Source organism: Vanacampus margaritifer, chromosome 6 (genome assembly GCF_051991255.1).
Source record: "Vanacampus margaritifer isolate UIUO_Vmar chromosome 6, RoL_Vmar_1.0, whole genome shotgun sequence".
Classification (NCBI taxonomy): domain Eukaryota; kingdom Metazoa; phylum Chordata; class Actinopteri; order Syngnathiformes; family Syngnathidae; genus Vanacampus; species Vanacampus margaritifer.
The window spans coordinates 5,196,059-5,214,770 of record NC_135437.1 but is presented as its reverse complement, the minus strand read 5'-3'; the positions used below and the strand labels follow the sequence as shown (position 1 = coordinate 5,214,770).

At 39.8% G+C, this 18,712-nt stretch overlaps 2 protein-coding genes across 4 annotated transcripts in view; both read right to left on the bottom strand.

Moving 5' to 3' along the window:
* ndufa9a (NADH:ubiquinone oxidoreductase subunit A9a) overlaps window positions 1-1,829 on the bottom strand; it is a 14,673-nt gene extending 12,844 nt beyond the window's left edge. The window contains exons 1-5 of the mRNA XM_077568415.1: window positions 1,738-1,829; window positions 829-1,005; window positions 539-636; window positions 357-448; window positions 130-271 (exon numbers count right to left, since the gene is read on the bottom strand). Coding sequence (XP_077424541.1) covers window positions 130-271; window positions 357-448; window positions 539-636; window positions 829-1,005; window positions 1,738-1,792 — 564 coding nt within the window. The 5' untranslated portion in view covers window positions 1,793-1,829. The remainder of the gene's footprint in view (window positions 1-129; window positions 272-356; window positions 449-538; window positions 637-828; window positions 1,006-1,737) is intronic.
* A 1,375-nt stretch (window positions 1,830-3,204) lies between these two features.
* dyrk4 (dual-specificity tyrosine-(Y)-phosphorylation regulated kinase 4) lies at window positions 3,205-16,996 on the bottom strand. 3 transcript variants are annotated; one of them, XM_077569207.1, is made up of 14 exons: window positions 16,467-16,996; window positions 13,959-14,036; window positions 11,491-11,646; window positions 11,095-11,245; window positions 10,751-10,914; window positions 8,539-8,675; window positions 8,321-8,461; window positions 7,469-7,607; window positions 7,163-7,244; window positions 5,589-5,761; window positions 5,437-5,497; window positions 5,058-5,187; window positions 4,783-4,964; window positions 3,205-4,385 (listed from the first exon to the last, which is right to left on the bottom strand). In XM_077569207.1, the coding sequence occupies exons 1-14, from the start codon at window positions 16,485-16,487 to the stop codon at window positions 4,144-4,146; spliced, it is 1,857 nt and encodes a 618-aa protein (XP_077425333.1). In that variant the 5' UTR covers window positions 16,488-16,996; the 3' UTR covers window positions 3,205-4,143. The 3 variants fall into 3 exon arrangements, with proteins under 3 accessions (XP_077425333.1, XP_077425334.1, XP_077425335.1); XM_077569208.1 differs by having other exon boundaries at window positions 3,205-4,379; window positions 16,467-16,995; XM_077569209.1 differs by lacking the exon at window positions 13,959-14,036.
* Between the last annotated feature and the right edge of the window lie 1,716 nt (window positions 16,997-18,712).

Here is an 18,712-nt window from a genome sequence, read left to right as displayed (position 1 = left end):
TGTTGCACTTTCCTCAAAAAAGAAAAAATGTAGGCATTGAGATTTCATTTTATGTCATTAAATCTGTTGCGGTTTCCATAAAACATGAGCAGTTTATACGGCTGGGCAATTGGGAAGCATGTTTCCAACCTTATTCCTCAAGTATTTGGATGAACTGCGGATGTCAGCGTTGAGGTGAGAGATGTGGATGAACTTAGTGATGCCAGCCTCTCTGGTTGCCTTGGCGATTTGCTGAGGGATGCTCACAAAGACATCCTCAAATCGGTAGTTCCTTCACACACAGAGGCAAATAAAAGTCAATAAATGCCAGTATTCAATGATTACTTAGTTGGAAATTGTGTCAGGTCAAGTAATACCTTGTTTCCCACTCTTTTCCCACAAGGTTGATGACCACGTTGGAGTGCTCCAAAGCTCGTTTGATGGAGTCTTTGTTCCTGGCATCCCACTCCTGTAGCAGAATTTCAAATAAAGTCAATGTGAGGCGTCCGAGATTCTTGGTTGGGTGGAACATCACTGAACTCTTTTGGAATGTACGCACCATAAAAATGATTTGTCCAAGGTCCCCCATAGGCTTGAAATACATGGTGTCATACTGATCACAGCGATGAGGGACTATGATCTGAGAGCCAATCCGACCTTCCAACCAATAACACACCAAATCAACTCTATGTCTATGTTCCAGAAAAGATTAACAAGGCATCAAGGTTTGGATTCCAACTTATTGCAGACAACAAATAACATTTGGTTGAGTGGATGGGAGAATGGACCCTTATATGTTAGCTTTGCATTGAAGGAAGTGAGGAAGAGTCAATTTCCTTCTTCACTCACCCAGCCGACTGACCACGTATCGCCCCAGGAAGCCTGTAGCACCAAACACCGTGGCGGCGATGCCACTGGATGACGAGCGACCTCCTTTCCCTTTGGGGATGACAGCATGGTGCAGCTTCCTCTGCTGAGACGGGCCCACGCAAGAGGCTGACAATGCAACGGGGGGACAGTAACCCTCTATTTGGAAAGAGGTACAATACTCTTGAGATGCCAGCTATTATGTACTTATAGGGTCACTTATAAGTGGCAATAACTTTGTAATAATATGGACTTGTCTGAAAGTTATGCGTTAAGAGAAAAATAAATTGAAACAGTTGAAATAACACATTAGATTTGAAGAACTTGTAGATACACACATTTTTGGTGAATACTGTACTGAAAATAACGTTACATTTGATTCAAATAATTACAGCAAACAATACATTATTGACATGGGTTGCTTAGGCCCTAGTCAGACAGAAATGCATTACAATGACATTTTTAAATGCTTGTATAATGCTAAATACTCTCTATGTATTTTTTCGTAGTTCCAGCCATTCCGATCGTTGCAATTTACATCGGAGACTGTGAAACCCACACCATGACAACTCTTGACACCTTGTTACAGCTCATCTTCTCACGCTCATGAATGGAGACAAACTTAACTACTGCTCTGAGCGATATAACAGTTCGCGTAACGTTGACACATGATTTGAAGTGAGACTAGTGTCACTAGGTAGCCAGCCACTGAACAAAAACAGCTAAGTTAACACCTAGCTAGCGTTAGCCATTAGCCAAGATGATTAGCAAGGTCGTTCAATACGCACTCATGTTTGCAGTGTGAGCCTGTGTGAAGCCGTTGTATTAACCAAACCTAAAATTTACAAAACCATATAGACACATACTGACTACTAGTTTGACTTTACTCACTCGTAATCTTTGGAAGGACACTCGCAGGACGGGCAACCAGCGCAAGGGTCGCCATCTTTTCGTCTACGGCATCCAGTGAGGACCAAAACAGAGCGACGGCGTTATATGTCAAATTGTCAACAGTGTTTAAGGGCCAAGGCCAATAATAATAATAATAATGATAATAATAATAATAATAATAATAATAATAATAATAATAATAATAATAATAATAATAATAATAATAATAACGTTAGTCTCTGGTTAAAATGTATTTATTTATTTATTTATTTATTTGTTTGTTTGTTTATTTATTTATTACACTTTTTTATGCCCCATGAACTATGTCTGCACCCTTGTCTGCATCATTAGTGTGTGATGTCACGTGTGTCAGAAAAGTTCCATATTTTATGTCACAGAAGATATATTTAAAAGCCAAACTACAAGTGTCAGGTTTTCCCTTTTGAAATAAACCTTCTCGTATATGTATACACTTTATACATTTTATCCAGACTTCCCTGCCACACACACCTTCATGAACTCATGGAAGGATTCTTCCGGGATCCTTCACAGCTCGATCACATGGGGATGTTCTTCTCAGCGCCTGTCATGTGTGCATACCCCTCAGAAAGTAGGTAGTTGCACCCCTGCTGCTCATTGCCTGACAACCTGACACATAGGATACTTATATAAAAGCATGTGGACAAAGAGGTGGCCTGGCTGACTGGTTAGCATGTCTGCCTCCCACTGGAGAGGATGTGAGATTGAGTCTGGGCTTTGGCTTTCGTGGGTGGAGTTTGCATGTTCTCCCTGTACTTGCGTGTTTTTTTTCCTGGTACTCTGGTTTTCTCCCACATTCCAAAGACATGCATGGGAGATTAATTGAACACTCTAAATTGTCCCTAGGTGTGATTGTGGGTGTTGAATGGTTGTTTGTCTTGTGTACTCGGGATTGGCTGGCAACCAGTTCAGGGTGTGCCCCACCTACTTCCCAAAGCAGCCAGGGATAGGCTCCAGCACCCCTGTGACCCTCAGAGAGCTATGGTCTGAGGTCAGTTGTATACTGTACACCAAGGCAATCCCATTGACTGTTAAAACTCATAGTTTGGGTTTTGTTTTAGTTTTTTGTGACACTAGTCGTGGATGTTTTTCTGACACACCTTTTACATAGGTGCCATTTATGTACTGTATACACTATGTGCTTTTATTTAGAAAAAAAAGAAGATTTTTTTTTTTTTTTTAGCTGTCAACAAACTAACTGTATTTGAAATTGGGAATTAATTACCATCCATCCATTCCACCACTTATCCCTCACAAGGGTCGCAAGGAATTAATTATATTACTCAATAATATTAACAGTACTTTTCTAATAACTGGTTTGCTATTAAATATAGTTCAACTCAAACATTGCTATCTTCGTATCATTTGTTCTCCCTATTAGCAGCTCTGAAGATTCTAATTACATGATCAAATTCATAGACACGAAAATATTAAAGAACATTTTATTTCGGCATAAAATACATGAAAATGATAAACTTTTCAAAAGTCATGTTCAGTCTCTACCGTAGAATCTCAGATGTCTGTTCTGATTGTCACTAAGGACGTTACTGCCTGTTTCAAACTAATGTTGTCTCAAGACAAAACCCATCTGCAATAAGATAAATAAGCATTACTGCACTGTTGTCAGCAGGGAGATGTCTTTGTACTGCACAAGTATAAGAATCCAACGGTTTCTACACACCAGTAAAGTGCAAGATAGCTAATACTGCAAGGCACAAACTAAGATTGTCTTTTAGTTTCTAGTGTAAAAATATTATAATACAGACATTCAAAGTATCATACAAAAGGGGATTCTGTACTACACACATTTTGGACACAATATACAATAATGGAATCACAAATACATAATTTTTAAGGTGCACATGTTTCCCTAATCATATATGAAACAAAAACAAATAAATGAACAAATTAATAAGCAGTATATGTGCTCCAGTTAAAATATACATGACATTGCGTCTCTGCATACAAAAAGTTTTGGCTCGGCCTATATTACGCGCACACACTTTCATAGTTTAGCATGAGAAAGATTGTAAAGTAACAATGAGGATAAAAAGAAGAACAAGTGAATTTGAATATTCTTGCCACTTTTTTTTCTTTACAAAATAAACATTTGTCAAATATTTCAATATTCAACCAAGACTATGCCCAATAAATAACAAAGAAAAAATCTAACTACTAACTACTCACTGTACATTTTGTGGGTATTCCCATCCATGAGGCTGAAAAACATAGAAACATTACAAACAACATACTGTAAGTGCTTTATATTTCCTTGAATATTTTAATGTCACTTTTTCTATACACCATCTTCTAAAATTGTGTTGCTTACATATCACAACTGATCAGCCATTCTCCTTAAAATCGTCTTTATTTGTGAGGTATCATGTTCATACTAATGGCCTCTTCCTCCTGAGGTTTGATGACAATGTGAACAGGCCTCTCTAAATCGCCATCCTGAAGCTTGGAATCCGCACTCTCACACGCCTCGTCCTCTGCTGAAGCCCCGATTGGCCGCAGACGCTCACCCGGGGCCGTCTTTGTGTCTGAACTGTGTCTCTTCAGCTTGTCATCGTCGCTGTTTTCTTCTGAGCTGAACCTCTCTGCTGTACCTCCCAAGAAAGGATGTTAGATTCTTGCTTAGTGATATGCTCTATTAGGCACGCATGCAGTCAACATGGCATTTGGAAAGTTGTATCTGCATATTCTTGATAAACTTTTACAGTGGAACCTCTGAGGTCGAACACAATCTGTTCCCAGGATGCTAATTGACAGCTTTGTTTTGATTTCAAAACATTTATCCCATAAGTAATAGAAATAACAACAATATATTCTATTCTATTGAAACTGTTGCCATTATAATACCATTATTTAACCCGTGGGCAGTATTTTATTTTGAAATGGCTTGGCCAGAACCAACAAAAAGCCAAAAAATGGTCACAATAACGCCTAGGGGTTAACTGTACTGGCAGACTTTAGTGGTTCCACTTAACAATGTTTCTGACTCACCAGATTTGCTCTTGGCTTGTTTGATGCAATTGTATTCTCCATTTCTGTCTGTGCTGGTCACACTTTCCGTAGGCTTCTTCCCTGATGGTTTGGTTCTGGGCTTCACTTTGTTGAAATTCCCCTCCAAGATCCAGTCGTGTTGTAAACCCTCATCTGGTGTCATCCGTTTAGTTGGATCCCAACTAAAAGGCACAACGGATAAGAAAGGAGTGTTTTTTTGAGCAATAAAATTAAAGTGGTGCCTATTTTGAAAGTGAATGAGAATTGGAACATACGTGAGGCAGCGTGTGATAAAGTCTAAGAATAAAGCATCGTTTGTCTTCAGTGTAGTTGACAGCTCCTTTGAATTGGGCCTTCGTTTTTTTCCCTTACTATTAGTGGTGTTTCTGGGATTTCCTTTTGAGTCTGAACATCAATACAAACAGAGGTGTTATTCGAGCTGAACATTACACTCATGACTAAATCTAGTCTGACCTTCTACAAGCCCATGGAAATTCAGAACTTCACTAAGATAAATAGTGCAATAAGGCTCTTGTTACTATTATTATTATTTTTCAGAAATGCCTTATCGTTAGCTAAAATTATTGCCCAACAAAGGTTATAGCATCTAACAAACTTGAAGGGGATGCAAAGAGAGTGTGAATGACTTCTTACCAAAGAACAATCTCCTCCTGGATGCAGACTGAACAAAATCATTTGGAGGCATTCCAAGAAGCTGCAAAAAAAGAAGAAGAAATTAGGCCACTTAAGTGTATTGGAGATTAATTTACAACAGCAAGTGAGAGAGTGATTAATCACATGCACACCTCCATGATACATGCTATCTGCTCCACTTCACTCTCCCCAGGGAAGAGAGGGTACCCGGTGTAGAGCTCAGCCAAGATGCAGCCCAGACTCCACATGTCAATGGCCATGCTGTAGGGGTGACCCAGGATGACCTCAGGGGAGCGGTAGAAGCGGCTCTGGATGTAGGTGTACACTACATTGGATGAGGTGAAGAGAGTTTAAATTTACTTCACCTACTCATACTTCTCGTTTGACTGAAGAAGCCTGTTTTGATACATTTTATTTTCTTTAGTTACATTGTTATTGTGATGTATCCTAGGTATTTTGTCTTACAATCTATCTACACTTACTGGATTGTATGAGTTACTCTGTGATTTCCACCTCTATATGGGAGAGGAAAACTTGGTTTACTTATGCTACAAGGAGGTGACTACCATTTGTCTGATTAGAAACTGGCCGCATCCTGTAAAGCTTGAAAGTGGACATAATGAGAACTTGTTGGTTTTGTGTATTCTTGTGCAAACCATTTGGCGCTGTATTCCTGCATGGTATTTGTGTGTACTAGGCCATTTGCTTGTAGGGACGCATCAAGAGAATCACGTTTGGGACCTCCTTCACCGTCAGATATCAGCATACTGCTTGACACTGTGGGCCCAATTTTTGTAGGCAGGCGCACGTGTGCTTGACGTCATTTTCATGCCGGCATATAGTCTAGTTCAATGGTTCTCAACCACGGTCCTCGAGTACCCCTATGCAGCCTATTTTCCATGTCTCCTTAAGCCAACACAGGTGTTTCAAACAACCAGCTCTGCATGAAGCCTGATACTGATCCTCAGCTGTGTTGGCTGAGGGAGACATGGAAAACAGGCTGGATAGGGGTACTCGAGGACCGCGATTGAGAACCACTGGTCTAGTTTACCGTGTTTGGGAATTTGGCAGACCGCAATGTGCCTCACTGGGCGTTACGACGGACAAAGGGCGTTTTCTATTGATGTGGCAGAAAGTAGATTCAAATTTAGACCAGCTAAAAGCAAGTCTAAGTTGCGGCGCAGGCGGTGTAACACAATTTTGGTGGATTTGATCGAGGCACAGGCTAACAGATTTGTCCGTGGATATGTGTAGACATCGTATTTCATTTATACAGTAAATTATGACAACAGTGTGCGCCACAGCGTCAATCTCTCTGAATCATTGTAGAAATCAATTCATTAAACAAGTTATGATTATTATCATCAAAAATAGATTTATTAAAGTACCTCCCTGACTACTCCACAGTGGCCAACTTTACATCATCCACAAATCCTTTTTAATGCATTTTGTGTGCCAATCTCTTGCAATGACTGCAGCAAGTTCTTCCCCCATTTACACCGCACATGAAAGTTGGGCCCCTGTGTCTGTTATCTGTGCTCAAATTTGTTTTCCTTCAAAGGTTTTGTTTCGGGAATTATCTGTGTTCATATATTTTTATCTTTAAGGTTTGATTTTTGATACAGCTTTTACTTTGCATCTTGTTATATTGTGCTGGGGTAGCTATAGAGTGTTCAGTAAATACAATTTGGCACTGATAAAAGGTCACATGGAATTATGCTGTCACCTCTTTGTTGTTCATAACAGCTTGATCCAAAATCAACCACCTTGATGTTCCCTGGTCCTCTCTGAGACAATAGGATATTTTCCTGTTGAAAAAAACCTCATTAGTTTTTTGTCCACAATGCTAGTGTAATACTATACAGCTCCACAAGGTGACACAGGTGTCTTCTACATTATTTTCACAACAATGCTGAGCAGGGCTACTAAAAAAATTCTGCATTCAATTGTATCTTCATTGTACTTCTATTCCAGTGTGACATTCTGTACTAAAATACAACAACTATCTATCTGGTTCTGCATGAATCAATACCGGCTTGAGGTCGCAGTGTATGATCTTCTCTCTGTGGAGCATCTGCAGGCACCTGAGCAGAGCATGGGTGAAGCGGCGGATGAGGGCCACACTGAAGCCCTGGAAGTTGTTCTTTTTGATGAGCTCATATAAGTTCACCCTGACAAGAGAAATCCATCAATCTTTGTTTATATAGCACTTTTCGTACAGAATATGCAACTCAAAGTGTTGTACATGATTTAAAAACAGCCCCCCCCCCCCTCCAACGATACTGGCCTAGAAAGATTAAGAAAAAGACCTGCACATAAGTTAAAGATAAAACAGCTGACCTAAGAAACCTGAGGCTCAATGAACCAATGCAATTTGGTAAGCTAGAGTTGTATTAAGATCAAGATTGCAATATTTTTGGTAGCTTGATTAAAGTTTCAAACATTTTTGTAGACTTTACAGTTAAATAGTTTCCTCTCCACTTGAGAATAATACATAATTGTGTCGGCATTGTTCTCCTGCTGTCTGTTGTGATGAGCTGCTCTATGGTTGGTGTAATTGGAACCTCTACACCATGAAGCAAGAAAGGGTAAGAGATAGGGCTCTAATCAAGGCCTTAACTAAAGGGTTTGGTGACGGTAATGTTAGACAAGGTGGCAGTCCAAGCTGTCCTCTAAAGGTCTTCTATTTGAAGGGACACCTACGCCTACCGTACACACTAATCACGTAACCCCTGATCCCATGCAGTCACACTCTGACATCAACGTGATACCACCTTGCTCAGGAAAATCGTTCCTAAACATAATATGACCAAAATTGTGCATTGTTTCTGTGCATGCCATTAAGGAAGAGCGAAAAACAAGAGAAAGAGTTGGTGTTACCAACCCGAGAAGCTCAAAGGAGATGCAGAGGTGATTTCGGAAGTAGAAGTACTCCTTCATGTGGATGACATTGTGAAGGTTGTCTTTGTCTTTCCTCTTTATCACATCCAGGATCTTCAGCTCAACTAAAGCTTGGTGATGAAACCTGGAGAGCAAATAATATGTTGAGTCACATATTTACCACTGCATCCAAAAGTAAAAAAAGATTTTCCCAACTTGCACCTCTTCTTGTTGCGTATCATCTTAACAGCCACAAGTTCGTTTGTCTTGTGGTCCAAGCATTTCAGAACCTGCCCAAATGAACCTTTGCCAATCACTTCAAGTACTTCAAATCTGTACGCGATATGGTCGTGCAGCACCTGCAACAACAAAAGAAGCACAGTTATAGCAGCCTAATATTGACACAAGTTGATTAAAAAACAAACAAACAGCTGACGTTACCTGTACTATGACTCTTAATTTGCCAGAAACTTGTGCCATCACCATTATGACCTTCTCTGGCCAAATCATCCCCCTTTCCACCTTTTGTGTCACCAATCTGGGTGTTAAAATGGAAACCCATCCAAAATACCATCTGAGAAACATCACAAAACTCCATTCTATGCTATCCCTGGCAGGTGCAGAGAAGCTTATCAACGCCTTTGTCTCCTCTAGCTGACTGCAAAACACCTCTCATCGGGATTCCTGGTAAGAACATCTAAAGCTTCCAAAACACTGCTGCCAGGATCCTGATGAGTTTGCGCAAATTCGAAAATCACCCCCATCCTGAAATCACTTCACTGGCTCCCTATCTCTTTCAGAATTGAGTACAAGATCTCCCTCCTCACCCACCAGTACAGACATGTTTCCCAATACCTCAGAACTATCCTCACACCTCAAGACCTCATCATGAACCCTCCGTTCTGCAACAACAAACACCCTCTAAGTCCCTGAAACCAAGCTATGCACCACGGGTGTTCGGGCCTTCTCGTCTGTGGCTCGGCTGTGGAACGCTCTCCTGAGAGTCCCCACAGACTACTGACACTTTCAAACAAGATGTTAAGACTTTTTTTTACAAGAGCCTTTTTGCGTTGCCCTTTTTTCTTTTTTTAAACCTTCTATTCTGCAGCAGTTTGAAATTGCTGTAATATAAAGTGCATTGCAAATAAAATTCTTCTTTATTATTAGTGTACAGTAAGTAAGTTTGGACATTAATGCTCATTAGGGGTTGGCCTACACTCCTCAGTTCCCTGATATCTTAATTATTAAGGTTACCAAGACATTTAAGGTTTATTATATAATCCCAATAATGTGGAAATATTTTGGGGAATGCCATTTTCTGTTGTGCTGGAGCAGAATACATTACACAGTAAATACTCTGGAGTAAATTTGACTCTATTTAAAGTGGGACCAAATTGACTCCGTTTTAGAGTAATATTTACACTTGGAAGAGAGTAAAATAAAGAATTGGGAAAAATAATAGAAGTCACTCAAGGGTCGAAAAACAAACTCACGGCCTCCTGCTTGGGAGACAGTCGATCTAATCCCTCAGGTACGCAGCTCCTGCTGTGTGATAGTATATGGCTCATGTCAGCTGGAATCTTCGTAACTCCAAAAGACCAAAAACAATGTGTTTGGTCTCTTCTTGGATATAAGCAAACAGTATGAGTTGGCATAGCTAAGGTGGTAGTGTGGCAGTCTCCCAAGCTAAAGGCCCACCCTTTCCCCCCAATTCTTTATTTTACTCTCTTCCAAGTGTAAATATTAGCCTACTCTAAAACTGAGTCTATTTGGTCCCAGAGTCAAATTTACTCTAATAATAATAATAATAATAATAATAATAATAATAATAATAATAATAATAATAATAATAATGCATCAGATTTATATAGCGCTTTTCTAGACACTCAAAGACGCTTTACAATGGAATGAATGCATTATTCATGACCCGCACATTCACACTGTGGTGGCGGCGGTGAGCTACTTAAGTAGGACAGGCTGACGGAAGCGTGGCTGCCAGTGTGCACGTACGGCCCCTCCGACCACCACCAAACATTTGCACCTTCCATACACCAGTGTGAGTAGCACAGAAGGCAATGTGTGTGTCTTGCCCAAGGACACAACGACAAATAACTTGGGGAGAGCGGGGATCGATCTATGAGCTGATGTTCTGGTTACTGAACGACCGGTTCTACATCCTGAGCCACGGCCGCCACACCTTTGGGATAAACTATAGAATAGAGATTAGCTCTCAAAATATGTTCCCAGAAAAATTGAACCTGTGATAGCTTCATAATTAAATTAACCCCAGATGTAAACAATAGACCAGTTCAACACGTGCTTTGCCAAACTTAAATCTCTGCTACAATGTTTGGATTTTTTTTTTAGAAAGACAAATTTAATAGGTAATTTGTTGAGGGTAAATGATCATCTTGTGGTAGTATCATCAAGTTACCCTGATGTAGCTCCCATGCTCGTCATCATAACCGCAGTTCTGCGGCACAGCTTGGGAGCCCTCGATCTTTTGAGAGCCCAGCCCGAGGAACCAGATCTCGGCGTAGTCCATGATTTCCTCCTTCTCAAACTCAGTCAGGCGATCTTGGAAATTGTTGGTTGAATCTGTTAGCAGATTGGAAGAGGAGGAGGAGGACCAGATGAGTCATGTTATCATATTGATCAAAGAGCAGAGAGTGGGAGGGTGAGCAAGTGCCATGATGCAAACATGTTATTCTTTACTATGAGTCAATGAATAAGATTACTTTTGCAGGTAATGTTTTACTGCGCTCCATGAATACATACCCGTGGGAGACATTGGTAACCTTCGACCCTCGGGTGCCTTTTCTTTGTTCAGCCTGTTACTGAAGAGTTTGTTGTTGCGGGACACTGATATTTTATCCATGGCTGCACCAAATCGCATGGCGAACTGCTGAGTGGGTTTGGCCCTCTCAATCTGTTCATGGACATTCAGATTTCAGCTCTCATCCACACTAAGCTATTAAAAGAGCCTACAGTTGCATGTTTATGACTATTGATAACACAGTGACCTTCAAGATGTTCCACAGAAATCATATCAGTATCTAAATCACCTCACTTTGAATAACATTATTCACATCACAATTTAAAATTGAAAAACCCCTTTTCTGCTTATCAGACTGATAATAAGAATACAAGAAAGCTGAATAATGACAGCCTTACTGTGTTTGTTTGGCAGTGGTTGTGGAGCCCCTGATTGACAATTTGAGGCAGGATGTGGTCGGACTGCTGCTGGTGCTGGTTCTTGGCATTGCTGACAACCACCTGGACCACTGGAGGCTCCAGCTGAGGCAAAGTTTCTACTCCTTGGCCAAACTTCTGCAAGTGAAAAATACATTTTACTACTAACTTCACTATATGATGAAATGCAAACGAAAATTTATGACACAAAAAATAGGCTGAAAGTGAATACATTTTAAAGTAATCAAATAGAATGGGGTCACATGATGAGATATTTTGTCTTGCTCACCTTTACAGTTGTATACCTAATGACATATCTAAAGACATACACAGTGAGGTAAAAAATAAATAAAAAATCCACAATGGAGATGTACTATTTCACCAAATACAACACAGTAGTAAACACAAAAGAAGTAGAGTGGGTCAACGAATGTGACCTATAAATGAATAATATATTTTTTACACTGTCCTCGCGCGCCTGTCACAGCCCCTTTCATCAGGATGTCTTTGTGTTAGGCTGATCACTTTTTAGTGTGAGGCTCAGGTGATCAAAACCCCCAGCAGGGAGAGGCTGGAGTTACTGAGGGTAATGGGGACAAGTCCTATAGGTCCTGGCTAAGCTGGGTCGTGGTGTCATCTCTGGGAGCTTTGTGGGGGAGAAGAGCAGCAACCTGCTCCTCTCTGGCTGCCATCAGGCATACTCTGAAAGCTTGATGGGTAAAATTAAACCCCAGTCCAATGCCAAGTCCGCTGCAAAGAATTAGATATCGTAAAGATCTATATCAGTATCACGCGGGGGAATTACACAGTGGATTTAGAACATGCCATTATTTTGTTAGCTGCCATTCCACAAATATGTCCAGTTAAATCAGTTAGAATGGCATTATTCTTATATATGACATGAATAAAACACATCACTGTAAAGTATTACTGATGTGAGATACAAAGTATATATATGTTTTCTCACTGAAAGACGGTATGCACATTTGATGTGATGTTTCTGCTCACGTGCTGTGTTTCTGCTGCTGATGTTGTTTATGATGCACAGAGATAGAATTATATCTGGTTGCTGCCACCTGCCACAAATGAATGTGATTACATACTGTATATATAGACAAATGTTCACGCGATAAAAAGTGATATTAATTGATAAATGTAAGTAAACAGTAAAGTTGCACAAATCTGTGAATGGTTCAGAAAATGGATGTATGGATATTATTATCTTTTTAAATAAATGTGTTATTGTTTGTGTTTGATGTGGAGAAAAAAAGATGAATATGCATTTTGTTTTTGTTTTTTATATCTTACTGGAGATAACCGTTATACATTTGTATGTTAATCCGGGAATTTTACAGGTAAAATAAATTAAATGGGAGTCAATAAAAATATAATACAATTTACTGGAATCCAATAGACATGTTCAAATTACAAATTAAGGTAAAATAGGGGATTGTTTTGTTTTCGGGTGACAGTCCCCTATCTAGAGCTTGCTTTTTAAGCATTTATGCTAATTTGGGCACCACATGCAATGAAACATTCTTCTATTTATCAGTCATGTTTTAGTTTTTTTTGGTCAGTGTAAACATGATTAAAATACTATTCAAAAGGACAACAAAAATAAAAACATGGGGCCCTATTTTCATAGACAGGTACCCATGCGCTCGGCGTAAAAACGAGTGCAACTTAATTTGTGCCAGCGAAGTCTATAGTTTTCCGTGTTTTAGATCGATTTGCACCTCGCTGGGCATTTCGGTGAATGAAGCTTCTGTGTCCCCGGTGCACCTTGGTAACAGAAAGTATTGCGTTCAGCGTAAAAATTGTCATAAAAACTGCCTTATTTAAATGAGTTTTTGCGCTTTACGGTTTTAGCGTTGATGATTTTCATCATATTTTTATTCTTTCTTTTTTTTTACCTGCTACTCAACTGCTGCTCTGTATGCCTTTAATTTTTTATTTAATTTTTTTTAATTAAATTGAATTGGTTGCACATTAAGGAGAGCATCACAGGCGCAATATTTAAGTGTTGGAATTGGAAATGTTAGTGGAAGAAAAATAAACATATTACTGAGTTACAGAAAATAAATATATTGACCCTCATAAAGTTAAGCCGTTCAAATGATGGATGGATGGATGAATGGATGGTTTGATAATTTGGGTGACACCAGTAACCACATAAAAGTCATGTTTTGTTTGTTTTAAGTTGTCCTGAGTGTCCACCCTGAATAACATTGCATTAAAACTTGGAACAGCACACATGAAGAACTGCTCTGGCTGAGGCCACCATCAATTGTCACTGCTAATACAGAGTTGAATGAAGTTTTGTCAACTAATTTCCAACAACTGTCAAACAGCTTCCACATTGCGTGCACAATCAAATGTGCACCCTTCAAGCCCATAGTGTTGACGAATATTCAAGTTACTGCAGCATCTTGCAGAGGTTAAAATCTGACCTGTAAGCAGGATCGGTTGGACCCAAGACGACTACCCTCTGCTTGTTGTCTGTGAGGGAAGGGCTCTGGATGTGCCGTCTGGGGGAGGAATAATAATGTTTAAAGTACATAACTAGTCAGCTAAAGAAAATCTACTGCTGTTCATTTCTGGCACAGTGGAAATGGGCAACAGAGAATTACAAAGTCACCCACAATGTCAGATTTAGGAATCCTTTAACACCTTTTCAGATAAAAGCAGTCGTCTTCATATTCATTCCCTGTCACACACACACATACAAGTACACACACGCACACACGCACACGCACGCAAAGACACACACACACACACACACACACACTGCAGGCAGCCGAGCAAGATTGCAGCCATGCTGCCAAAAATAATGCACTGAGATCTAAAAATATATCACTTCCGTAAAATCCCAGCAACAACGATTCTCTCTCATATGCTGCACTTTTCCCTCCTGGTCTGCAGTGCCTGATAATGTGCATGCCCATGTGCTTGCCAGCGGATGTACACGTGTATGGCTGAATGTGTTCAAGAGAAGCTCTGTTGTCAAAAGCAACTGACTTTCACATTCTATAAAAAGGAACTGGGGAATTTGGGATGAATCCCTTTTGCCACCAATCTGGCTGGCACGTGCCTTTTTAATCAGCGCGTGAGCTTGTGTTGGCTCCATATGGGTGAAATAAAGCTTAACCTCATTCGAAGATAAAGTACATGCTGATCACTCTACCTGCCCAGAGAGGGAGAGAGAGGTGAAACATAGGCATACTGACCAAGATAAAAACACCAGCACTAATCTCAACCTTGCCCTGTGTTTGTGAGGCAACAACAACAACAAATTAATTCCAAAAGAATCATTTGGGATATAGAAGAATGATGATGATCCCAAAGTAAACAGAATCCTGAAAGGGCTTTTTGCCTCCAATCTCCCCATTAAAGCCATTCCTTTGGCAAAACAGTGGTCTTCACTGTAGTCAGTAGTCATGTTACAATCTGAAGCAGGAGTGGATGTTAGTCATTGTGGTAGGCTGGCATGTAACAAAACAAACAAACAAAAAAATCACCAAAATGGCTGAGCTGATTAATGAGTGTTGAGCATGTGGAAGCCCTATGACGTCACATGACAAGATGCCAACTTACTTAACAATGACTGTCAATAACAAGTTTTAAGAAGCAAAATTCTTTCACTGCTTAGGGGGTAAATGCTTTTCATCGGTCTCAATTAAAAATACTCCATTGGAAACCCAAAATTACTAATTTTCTTGCTTGACTGACTCTAAAGGCCCTGGTCCTTGTGTTTTCTTTGTTTTGCACGCTTAGTATGATAAGCCAGTCATTCCCAACCAATGTGCTGCAGTACATTAGTATGTTATGAGAGAATCATAACGTGTACAACAAGAAATTATCCAGTGTCATTTAATTTGTCTGAAAGTTATTTATCCATCCATCCATTTCCTGGGATTAACAAAAAAAAGTATATTTGTTGATCAACCTATATGCCAGGCACGTGTAGTTAGAGGTAAAACAATTAAATGCACTTCCACCAGGCAAAAGTTACAGTACATTATTAACCTGTGTGTTTAATGAGTATTGATTTTTTTATGGAAATTTTTGTTTGGTGGTGAATAAGATGTTTTTAATGTAAAATAACTATATGTGCCTTAGTTTAATAAAAGTTAGAAAATTCAGATCTAAACTCAAGATGTAAGAGAATTAATAAATGTTGCCATATTTTTTGGACAAAAGAATTAGAAGTCACAATGGTGTGTCATCGCAGCAGGTGCACGAGAGAACCGTTGCCTCCGTGTGCTCGGTCACTTGGTCATAGGGTCAACAAATGGAGGAGAGGCAAATCAATATTTAAATCACTTTTTAAATTTGCCATTAGCTGTCAAACACTGATGCTCAAAGCAACGTCAAAAATAGAAAGGTATCTGATTTTCCAGCATAATTATCTGTTCAGGTGACACAGGCAAACTATGGAATGTTTTTGTGGATGGGGAATTGACATTTTGCAACAGTCAGTAGAGATAATATTGCATACTTTTATCATCATAACAAATGCAACACAGGGCTTTCCTAAAATCATATCAGGCCAGCATTTTCTGGGAAACCAAATTCATAGACAGTGAACTAGTGATTAGTTGCCACAATATTAAACCCTATAAGTACACATGCATAAGCCAGTGAGCTCAAGTACAAGAGTGACATAGAAAACGTTGCTTTTGAAAATATTGAATTTAATATTAGATTGTTAATAAATAAATAAATACATACATAAATAAATACATAAATAAACACATTTTTATGTATTATATATGTTGGTAATATGTTTGCAAAGTATTTTAAAGCTTTAATTTCTGATACAACTAATGTGCAGCTAGTTATAATGTGACACTAATAGAGAACTGGCGCCCACTGTATAACAGAATTTGGATCATCTTATAATATACTTTTACTAAATACCTATAATACAAAGAATTAATATAAACAAGCTTCCTCACCTTATTTATCTCTGGCAACATGATAACAGTGTGAAGTGACTCTTTACTCGAGAGACTTTTTACAAAATCCTGGCAAAAAGAGTCATCGTGTCCGTATAGTCAGGAGCGTCGAATGGCAAAACCGCTGTCCGAGTCCTCCTTAGTGATGAGTGGGTGCAAGTTCCGTGGAAACTGGTCTGAACCACCAATAAAAAAAAAAAAGAATCGCACTCCAGGTTTTGCGCGCACTGCTGCCGTCACTGAGGTGGAGATTAGCGTGAGAGGCAAGCTGTTGTAGGTTCTGTGCGTCGTGACGCGCCCATGAGCCAAGGAGCCACCTGGTCAGGTTTCTGCCGCGGACAGCTGGGGATGTCCCAATATAGATGTGCATATGTCTTTTCTATCCCTCTGCTGCTCGGCCCACTTCCACCGAGCTACCCCTCTCAACGCCAACGCTCCGCATAGCAGATTCCCACCGACGCACGAGCGCACGTCAGCCACGCTCAATATTCTCCGGAGACTCCCTCACAATCTACACTGTGGAGTGGAGATGCAGGATTCCCTGGCAAACAAGCGTGCTCTGCAGCCTCTCTCAGATAACCACCCCCAGTAGGCCTATACGTCATCACAAATAACTATAGGATACAGTATCAATACACTAATGGGGACTGTTTGTTTGTTTGTTTTAATTTAAAATACATTTTTAAATTATTATATGACATGTTGCGATCAAAACCCTAAAGGCATGCAGTCATTTCTGAACTTAAATGAGTGGTGGGGACCATTTTAGAGTGATAGGTAGCCTAATATTAGCCTGTAGGTCTCGCAATTGACTTAGCTATAACACAGTAGCCTTGTTTAGCATGAATGGCAATTTGGCAGATGGCTCTGCGCCATGCTGGGCATTCTGGCATACCCATACCTGTCAACTTGTACGTTTTATACGTATTTTATACGTTTTTTTACCATTTCAAATCATGTACGCCGTACACCGACTTTTGTACGGGGGAAAAAAAATGCGCTGACATGCGCATGCGTAGATATACATAGAGTAAATATCGTGGAAGCAAGCATGGAGGAGCCACCTAGTAAGAAACGAAGAACTCAAGGATTGGGTCGACACCAGAAAGAATGGGAGTTACTTCAAGGTGAATATGCTGGCTGGATTAAAGCATCGTTAAGAGGCACTCAATTCTCATTCTGTGTCCCTTGCAATAAAGACGTGAAAGTTGCTGCGAGTGGATTTTACGATCTGAAGAGCCACTTTAAAACTGCCGGACACGTGGAGAATGTGAAAAAAAACCAATTCACATGTCCCATTAACCAAGCACTTCGTCTCTACCGCAAATCCTGCAGCATCCCACAAAACGACAAATGCGGAAATTCTCTTCTGCCATTTTCTTGCTGAGCACAACATTGCTTTCACAGCTGCGGACCACTTCTCGGATTTGGTGAAAGTTATGTTTCCGGATTCACAGACAGCTAAGGGAATTTATTGTTATTATTATTAGTATCATTCATATCTACAATGAATCAGCATTTATGGCACCGTGTCAAAAATTAAAATTTTATATTTTAATATTATATTTTTGCAGGAGTTTGCATGTCGGAGGACCAAGGCTACGATGATTGTTAAGGAGAGCCTTGCACGTGGGTAAACCCAAGACGTCATTCAGTACTGCAGAGCTCACCCATTTACCCTCATGATTGATGAAAGCAATGATCATACTACCAAAAAGCGACTTGTTGTGTTAGCTCACTTCTTTGATGGGGAGAACACAAATACCAGACTCCTCGATTTACCAGAGTTGGCATCAGGCACAGCAGCATCAATCTTTGCCGTTATTGACAACATTTTACAAGAAAATGACATTCCATGGAGTAACGTTGTGGGATTTGCAAGCGACAATTGTAACACCATGGTTGGAAAGAAAAACTCTGTCTTGTCTAGGATAAAAGAAAAAAATGGGGCTGTTTTTAGTGTTGGATGCATTTGTCATCTTGGCAATCTGTGTGTCAAAGATGGACTGAAGACATTGCCAGTAAACATAGATGACTTGCTGGTGGATATATTTTATTTTTTTTTTAAAAAATAGTTCCAAACGAATTGAGGATTTTAAAGAGTTTCAGGACTTTACAAATTCCGAGCAAGAAAAAATCCTAAAGCATTGTCCGACACGATGGTTGTCTCTGCAAAAAGTGGTTGAAAGAACATTGTCTCAGTACGAAGCACTCAAAAGCTACTTCGCTAGCCATGCGGATGTTGA

Coding starts and splice junctions, on each gene's coding strand:
- dyrk4 (XM_077569207.1), bottom strand. CDS start 16,487: ATGTTGCCAGAGATAAATAAG. Junction 14,037..16,466: donor TGTTGCCAGAGATAAATAAG/GTGAGGAAGCTT, acceptor TTCCTCCCCCAG/ACGGCACATCCAGAGCCCTT. Junction 5,498..5,588: donor AGATAGCATGTATCATGGAG/GTGTGCATGTGA, acceptor CTTTTTTTGCAG/CTTCTTGGAATGCCTCCAAA.